The following is a 9,489-nucleotide window of genomic DNA, read 5'->3' as shown; positions in this document are numbered from 1 at the left end:
AGGAGCCGGAAAGCTAGGGCAGTGATGAACAGTTGTGCAGGTGGAGTTGGAAGCTTAAAGCAACGAAAATGATCATGGTCCCGTGGTTGCAGGGAGCGCTAGCTTGGAAAGCCAACAAGTCGACGATATTCCATTAAGAAGATCCAGACGTACTATTCAACCTCCGCCAAGGTATGGTTTTGATGAGTTAGTATCTTATACTTTCCTTACTTGTTGCAACGATCCAACTTCTTTTCAAGAGGTAGTGCACGGCCAGAAGAAAGATAGGTGGATGGGAGCTATTATTGAGGAGATGGACATAAGAACCTAACTTGGGATTTGGTGGAGCTTCCAGATGGGAAGAGACCGATAGGTTGCAAATGAGTGTATAGGAAGAAGGAGGCAACTTTAGAAAAGGAAAGAGAAAAATTCAAGGTACAATTGGTGGCAAAAGGATACTCACAAAAAAAGAGGATAGATTATGATGAGATCTTTTCTCCAGTGGTCCGACATACTTTAATCAGAGTTGTGTTGGGCTTGGTAGCTTATTACGATCTTTATTTGGAACAAATGGATGTGAAGACGATGTTTCTTCATGGTGACTTGGAGGAACAAATCTACATGGTATAGCCGGAGGGATTCATTGAATTAGGAAAAGAAAATTTTATTTGCAGGTTGAAGAAATCTCTTTATGGGCTGAAACAGTATCCAAGGCAATGGTATAAACGATTTGATTCGTATATGATGAAGATTGGCTACAAACGGAGTGAGTATGATTGCTACGTTTATGTGAATCAACTTGAGGATGGTTATCTTATTTTCTTGTTATTGTACGCCAATGACATATTGATAGCTGCAAGAGATTTAATTGAGGTGAATCAATTAAAGGACCCGTTGCATAAGGAATTTGACATGAAGGATCTTGGTTCAGCCAAGAAAATACTTGGGATAGAGATTTTCCGAGACAGGACTACAGGAAAATTATGGTTATCTCAGGGCGGTTATGTGCAAAAGGTGTTGGAGAGGTTTAGCATGACTGATGCAAGACCGGTGTGTACACCTCTAGCGAATCATTTTAAGTTGTCTACTGCAGATTGCCCAAGTTCGGATAAGAAAATCTAGGACATGTCAAAGGTCCCCTATGCTAGTGTTGTGGGGAGTTTAATGTATGTCATGGTATGTACGAGGCCAGATTTGGCTCATGTGGTAAGCGTGGTGAGCAAGTTCCTCTCTAATCTAGGAAGGCAACATTGGGAAGCTGTCAAATGGATACTTAGATACTTGCGGGGTATATCGAGATATGACATCATGTTCGGCAAGCAACAAAGTTGTCCTTCAGTTATGGGGTTTGTTGATGCAGATTATGCTGGAGATATGTGTGACAGAATGTCTACAACGAGATATGTGTTTACCCTTGTAAGAGGACCGGTATGTTGGAGATCTATGATACAGTCTCCGGTTGCATTGTCCACAACTGAGACGGAGTATATGGCAGTTGCTAAAACTGCAAAGGAAGCCTTACGGGTTACTAGTTTAGTCAGAGAGCTAAGGTTACAGCAAGATGGTGTGGTGCTGCATTGTGATAGTCAGAGTGCCATTTACTTGGTGAAGAATTAGGTATATCATGCTAGGATCAAACACATTGATGTGAGGTTCCACAAAGTTCGGGAATTGATTGCTTTGGGTGAACTTGTGTTGGAGAAAGTTCACACATCTGATAATGCAGTAGATATTTGACCAAATCAGTTACTATAGAGAAGTTCAAGCATTGCTTGGATTTACTCCATGTCTCCAAGTGATAGAAGGGAGACATACCCAACCAAGTGTTTTTAAGTTCAAAGAGAAACAGTTCATGTTTTTGAGATGCTCCTAAGGGGCGTATAATCGCCAAGGTGGAGATTGTTATTTATGACTCTTATACTTCTATTTTTATAAGCAAAGAAGGAAGGAGGAAAAATATGAAGGGGGAAGCACAATAGGACTCATCGACGAGGGGCCTATGCTCGTCGACGAGGGAATAGTAGATGTTCGTCGACGAAGGCTCTAAGGCTCGTCAATGAATACTTACCAAGAGCAGAAATTTTTCAAGTTTCTGGCATCGTCAACGAGAGCCCTGTATTTGTTGACGAGGGGTCTTCTTGGTCTCGTCGATGAGACCCTGTGTTCGTCGATGAGAGGTGTTGCTGCGGCAGTTTTTCTAGATTTTGAATTTTTGAACGTTGAGTGATTGGGCAAACGGGGGGAAACCTCCGTATATGTCATCTGGGCATATTTTGAGAAAAAGGATGATCATTAAAGAAGTGTATTGTGTATATTTTGATTTCCTTAGTGAAATTTGAGTGTCATTACTTCCGTGAATGTAGGTTTTGCCGAATTATGTAAATTTTTGTGTTGATCTTGTTCTGATTGTGTGTGTTATTTACATTTACTTGTTATTGTTTATTCCGCTTTGCATCTTCATTATACGATCCATATCACAACAATGAGATTCCATTTCTCTTGTTCTTTTCCTTGGGGCACTGCATGGAATTTTTTTTTTACAAGAATTGAAATGTTGGGAATTATATTGGATTTATGGATGGATTAAAGAGAGTGTAGAATGGCTTGTGAAAGTTATGGGGAGCAGCAAGAAAACTGAAATGTTGAGAGTCAGTGGAGGTGTGGCTGGTCCTGCCACTGCTTAAAGAGATACCAAATTATCTCCATTAGAAAGAAAGAAAGACATTTTTCAACTGGGATGGAGTGGAAAGCCAAGCAAATTTACCAGTAATCAGAGAACTTGAAACAATTAGGCCTAATTAAAGAGATACCATACAGATATTTAAAGCATCAGTTACAGAGAAGCAGGGGAAAATGTCAAACTGAAAGACCTGAAAGCTTCTATATACACAGCCTTCTTATTTTTTTACAATTTGAGGTCACTCACTGCCAGCATATTCATGTATTTGGCAGTCCTCAGTTTCTTTCTCTCTTCAACATGCAGGTGTCGACCGATTCGCTTGTGACATTTCTGAACTTTGCATGCACTAAAGATCATTTTGGCATGAACCATCTAAATCTGAAGTTACATCTGGCAATGTCAAGCCATCTTCCCACGAGTTTGTGATGAGCCAAGCTGCTGCTGGAAAAAATCTTGATACATACCAATGCCCTCTTCAACTGGAATTGCACCTGTGAGAGTTTTTACGGCAAATTCTATGCATGGGTCTGGCCATGAATCTCCAAATGGCAAGCAGGCAGGTGATCCCAGCTTCTCGTTGGCCTTACTCTCTGCTCCTACACTTCCAACACCCTTTTCTAGAGTAGTAAAGTTGTCAAAAGGATTAATCTCTGGATCAGCAAAGTTGCTGATTTGTTTCTTGCCATTGTCAAATGGCACTTCAGTGCTTCTATAAGAGGCAAACTTTGGGGGTCCAGGTTCAGCCCTATGCTGATCAAGCCAAAGGGGTGCTCCATAAGCACATCTATTGGAGGCAAAACCATTATATTTAGTTTTTTCTTGCCCACTGAACCGTGTAGCTGCAGCCACTCGACAAGCTTGATTACTGGTTTTCAGTTTGATTGTTGGATTGACTTCAGGATGAGCAGGGACTTTCAAGGCCAGTTGAGGCACGTTAGGATCCTTTATGTTCTTGGATTCACACATGTCAAGTTGGGTTACTACCTCTTTTCCTAATGGTGGCTTTGCTTGAAGGGCACCATAAGCAGGGAGGAAAACAATGGCACTTGTAGGAGGATTACTCCTTTCTTCTTTTTGTTCCAAACTCTTCGCCTCTGCAAAATTTAAGATCATCTGTCCGATGCCTTCCTTATCTGCAGATTGTAATACATTGAATTAGGAAGTCATAGCATAATTAATCTCATGTTTCCAACTGAATGTTCTTTAAGATATTAAGACACAAAATTGTCCCACTTGGAACTTTTCTATATTCTCTTGGCAAGGAGCTATGGGTTGTTCATCATTGCAGAAGAGGCATTCTAATTTAAGTTACTATTGATTCTATAGCAGCTTGTTGAGCTTTCATGTCTCATCAAACCCCAAGATGGGCCTGAAAGTTACCCAAAGTATAAGGAGAAAGATGAGGACAGAAGAGAAAGTGAAAGAACAAAAGAAAATAAAACTGGCCTTTATTATTTAATCTGTGTGTGTGTGTGAGAGAGAGGGCAGCACTAATCATGGTGGTTTAGGCTTTTGAACTTACGCTTATAAATGGATCTTCTTCCTTTTGTATAGGCATTTTTGAAGGCGTGTTCATCCTTTACCATCTCATTCCACTTTGGGCTCTGACCCGTAATATGTTTCATTCCTCCACAGCCTGCTGATGCCTGTCTTTAGGGCACAGAATATGAATAATTGAAAAACAGGAGAAAGGGAGGGGTGAGGGGGGAGGGGGAGGGGGAGGGGGTTACAGATGAATCCAAGCTGTTCATGAATAACTCCCTCCATCCACCCCACTCAAAATCTATGACACCACTAAGCTTCAAATGGGAAGTGCAGTACAATAGCAAATATCCTCAAGAAAAAGAAACCGAAATAAGTACTCACATAGCCTACCAATTACATAAAAATATGTATGCAGCAGATCAAGCAAGATGTTTAAATGGTTGCCCCACTTTTAACATTATTTTCAAGGTTAAGAGGGGCATACAAGACCCTGAAACAAATAAAATGTCCTGTCCTGGGAGAATGAACTCTTGAGAATGTGAAAATATTTGAAAAACAAAAAACAACCATGAGAGAACATGGATATGACACTGTAATCTTTCCAACTTCTATTGTTCTCTCTCCTCTCAAGGAACCACTGGTGCTCTCACCCTGATGATGACATGATAGGCAATTGGAATCCACTGCTTTACAAATTTCAGCAGTATCTTTTGAAACAGGCAGTCCAATTTCTTGTCCTGCACCCTTAAGTTCCACTTGTAATTCTTCACAGGATGGGCTATGACATGTTGTTCATTTGTTACTGACTTATTGATCTTAGGTCAGATCAAGCATCTCAGAACAAAAAGCAATCATCTTAAAAATGGGTAATTCTAGAAAGGAAAGTAGAGTAAATAAATTGCAATGGGCAGGCAAAATTGAATATAAACTTACAGAGTTATTTTTATCTTTCAATCTCACATCATCAATGCCTTTATCCCTGGGCTTGGTGTTCCTTCCCCGCTTTCCAGTTGCAAGATAGTGAAAAACTTCCTTCATAGAGCGGAACATGTATCCACTAACCGGATCAATGTAGTACTGCAGAAATAGGATATCAATTGTGCTCATTTTTCTGGATTAACTACTATCTATGTAAACCAAGGAGAACATTATGGAAAGTTATCAACACAAGCACCCCCCAGCACATTATCAGTTTGAGAGCTACCTTTGGCATTTATCAAAGTTCCCATCACAGTGCTCGGGCTATTTGGCTGTTAAAAATGACATCATCTCTTTTTTTTTGCCCCCCCAAGTTCATTGCTGATTCAAATTAAATGGCATAATGATAATTGCTCCAGGGGGATACAACCACGTGTTATCCATGCACACTTGTTTAAGCCAACATGGTACTTTTTCCTTACTAGATATGGAAACAAGCAAACTAGCTAAACATAGCAATGGTATGGCAATGAGAATTCATTTCCTTCTATGAAATATATACAATCTACAGATCAAAATGACTATGATCTATGCTGTGTTGCAGCACATATATTGAGACAATGCAGCAAGCAAAATTCACAATAATCTAGTTTGAGATTAATAACTTTGGAACTAATTTGGGTAGTTCATCGAAACAAACAGTGAGCGAGTGAAAATAAGCCCAGCAGAAGGAAATAGAGATCGAGTACCATGTCCATTCTGATTGTACTGGCTTTTTTCCTGCTATTTCCTTAACCATCTCTACCGTGATCTAGGTGGTTAAAAACTTAAGATAGTATTTTGATCTCATCTGAAGTAATAAAAAGAGATTAAAGAGTAAGGAATACTGTCCCAAGAAAAATTTTCCTCTTCAAGGATAATCAATAGCATCTTTTCCTCCAATGCTTCTACTCCTCTGCTGAATTCTTTCATTTTTTTCAACTTTATATTGATTATCAGAATATAGTAAAAGACAATTGCCAAGCTTATACACATCACCAGTGGAGAAAATGTAGAGTTGCTTATCATAATTAGATGTTGTACATTGATTTTTCCCCCCTTGTAGAAGGCATTTCTTTTTTTCTATGTCCAAAATTGCTTTTCAAAAAGCGCAGTAGTTCAAACACTGCTCCCCACGTCTTATAACAACCTTTTTGCCTAAAAGTTTAAGCTTGTACAGAAGATTTATATACATGTGAGTGTGCGTGTGCTCACGTGCATGAAAAATAACCCGACATTTTTTTTAAAGAAACACATCTACAAGTACATAAACCAACATTTTTTTTAAAGAAATTCTTTAAATAACCCAACAAAGAAAATGCTTCTGGAAGTACATCAACCCAAACATTTTTTAAAAAAAAATCTCTAAATAACCCCACTAAAACTCGTACTAATGCACACTCATCAACCATCATTTGGCTAGTATTTTCGAAGTACATCTCATCCCCTCCCCCCCAAAAAAAAACAGACTTGAGTAAATGATTAGAATACTAGGAATTCAAAACAATACAAGTTAAAGTATATTATAATAAAAAATATAAATTAATTACAATCACTTTATTCAATTATTATAGTTTAAACTCATCTTTTGGTGCTCCAAATATTATTATTGTACATGAAGGTTGAAAAGTAGAAGAAATATTTTTTTTTTTCTGATTTTTATTATTTTTTTCAAAATTTTTAGAGAGTTTAAAGATATTTGACTTTACTTTTTCTTAAATACATGCGACGATTGTATTTTATTTTTTATTAAAAAATTATATTCACTATTTTTTAAATTTATAAAAGTGAACTGTGGGTGTTTAAGTATTGTGAAAATCGATTGCCACGAATAAATAAATAAAAGGATGTCGTCACCATCTGCTTTTTTGCCCTAAGTAAAAAGGGTAAAATTGAGAGACAACCCCCCAAGTTTTTAGAATAAGACGCTACATCCCCTAACTCTAAGTTTAGGACGACTACCTAAAAACCCTATAGATAGTGTTTGAAAGTATAGATAGATAGTGTTTGAGAGCATAGATATTAAGACTTGGATTGAATTTGTATTATTAAAAAGAAACTTAATATAATTTTATAAATCCACACAGATCTAAATTCAAGAACCGAATTTCATGCTCCCAAATATAGTATTAAATTTGTAGGATAAAAGATTAAGTGGAAGAGAGTTTTTCTTTGCAATAAAAAATTTGATGTCAAGAGTTCTTCAATGTTCATCAAAATTTAAGGGTGTCTTTGGAACTCAACCTAATAAAAAAAAGATCATGGGTCAGAAATTAAAACTATCAAACACAGCTTCATGACCAGGCAAGTCATACTCTGTTCTTAACAATGGAAAATCAATCAAGAACTAAAGAGGTTAAGGTAAACAAGATATTTAAAAGTTGAAGCACTACTCTTCTCAGTTATTACCATTTTTCGAAGTACTTTCTTGTTTCAAACAGCTAAAACAACTACAATATTGCTTTCAAAAGCAGAAAGAAAAAAAAATTACTTCCAAACTGCACCTTAGAATCAAAATCACAAGCATAGATAAATGACCAAAATTAAAATAAATAAATAAAAAAACAGGGGAACATAACCATAAGATTGAGCCTTGGTCAGGCGACTCAAGCTTGATTCTCACCCTGTCTTTCTTGCCGGTCTTTCTGACTTTCACCTCCACAGTCCACCCCGCCGGAAGCCCATCTGCCATTTCCGCTGGAACAATGAGATATTCCGACAAGGTCGCCGGAAAATGACAACTTTCTCCGAGTACCCAAGCTGCAAAAGCTCTGTCTCTCTCTCTCTCTCTCTGTGACTCTGAGTTGCTTCTCCTTTTTCTATAATTTGGTTGTTCCCACTTCCCCTCTCGGAGTTTGGAGCGAGGGACAAGAGGGTCTTCCAAACCACGTGGTGGCAAGCACTTTTGTGATGGTAACCGGAGATACGGCAGACGTGTCATGAAAGAGAAGTGAATAAAATGTTTCCTCTGTTTTTGTTTTTAGAAAGTATTTTATTTGTTGCAGCTGTTAGTGGAATTTTTGCAGGCAAAGATGATGGCGTTGCTGAAAGATGGCTCAATTCACTGGACTTATTTATTGACTTCATTCTCTTCATTTAGATTTTCCATTTCAGTTTATTATTATCCCATTCTATTCTCTCAATTTCCTTTTAACCCTAACTAATTTAGGCGAAAATATTTTTTGCTTTTAATTTTTACCTTTTTTAAGGGTAAGGAATTCGATCTCCCTTCCAATAATATGCATTAATGCTCATCCTTTTGTTAGTAAAGACACAGAGAAAAAAATAATAAAATTGTTAAGTGCATTTATGCTGTAAATTTTACTTTTAAAATATCAATAAAATTAGTGTATTAAATTGGAAGGTGAACCTCTTAGAAGTGTTTTAAGCTTATTTTCTTGAATTTATATAAATATATATATATATATATAATATTCTTTGCTCAAATTTTGTGGTTAATTACATAGCATTTAATTGATAATTGCCTAAGAATTATTATATTCATTTATGTAAAATAGATGTTGATTCTTTAAATTTAAAAGATAAGATTTATAAAATAGCGCATTAAGTGTCACATTAAGGAGCATGGTAAAATACTTGAAAGAACTTTGGTAATGATGGAGTGATGCTTCGGAGAGATTTGATATTTATTTAATATTAGACCGAATAAGTCTAAAATACAAAAATCTTGAGCATGTTGTTTAGCATATTTTTAATATTCAAATTTTCCAACAGAAAGAAATAAAAACACAAAAAAGTCATTTTAATCACTTCAATTAGTATGGTCATTGCATGTGTACAATGATTTCAACCCACAATTCTTTTTTTATTTTAAAAAAATAATTGATAATGATGCCCCTAATAATTGAAATTCTCATGTTTGATGTTTTAGATTCTAACTTTTGAAAATTTAAAAATGAGTATGGAATGGGATATGTTCTACATCGAATTGTGTAGCTCGGGTTCAAATAAATTTTCAATAAACTTAAAAAAGGTTAATTATATCCAAATAAAAAGCTCATTTATTTGGAAATGCGGAAAAGAGTATGGAATGAGATATATATGTTTTACGTCCCCTTGGATAATTCATATTTAAATAAACTTCAAATCAATCTAAAAAAATTAATTATATCCAAATTAAGGACCCCTTTTGTTGCGAAAAATTATTTTCATTTTTCAAAAAAATTATAAAAATTACACTTTATTTTTAAATTTTGTAAGGTTCATATTTTAAAAAGTAGAAAATCAAGTGCTTTGTTTAGCTTTGAAAAATAATTTTTTATTTATAGATTTCAAAAAAATAACTACAATAATATTTGTTTTTCAATTTTTTAAAAATGATATTTGATATGTAGTGTTTTGATGCAGGATTTTTTGACTTGAGAATA

General features: G+C 36.0%; 1 protein-coding gene across 1 annotated transcript; it reads right to left on the bottom strand.

Moving 5' to 3' along the window:
• Positions 1-2,758: 2,758 nt before the first annotated feature.
• On the bottom strand, positions 2,759-8,141 carry LOC131145470 (uncharacterized). The gene is made up of 4 exons (XM_058094559.1): positions 7,725-8,141; positions 5,078-5,221; positions 4,182-4,305; positions 2,759-3,792 (listed from the first exon to the last, which is right to left on the bottom strand). The coding sequence occupies exons 1-4, from the start codon at positions 8,040-8,042 to the stop codon at positions 3,059-3,061; spliced, it is 1,320 nt and encodes a 439-aa protein (XP_057950542.1). The 5' UTR covers positions 8,043-8,141; the 3' UTR covers positions 2,759-3,058.
• Between the last annotated feature and the right edge of the window lie 1,348 nt (positions 8,142-9,489).

Source organism: Malania oleifera, chromosome 13 (genome assembly GCF_029873635.1).
Source record: "Malania oleifera isolate guangnan ecotype guangnan chromosome 13, ASM2987363v1, whole genome shotgun sequence".
Taxonomy (NCBI): domain Eukaryota; kingdom Viridiplantae; phylum Streptophyta; class Magnoliopsida; order Santalales; family Ximeniaceae; genus Malania; species Malania oleifera.
This window is presented reverse-complemented; position numbering and strand designations above follow the sequence as displayed.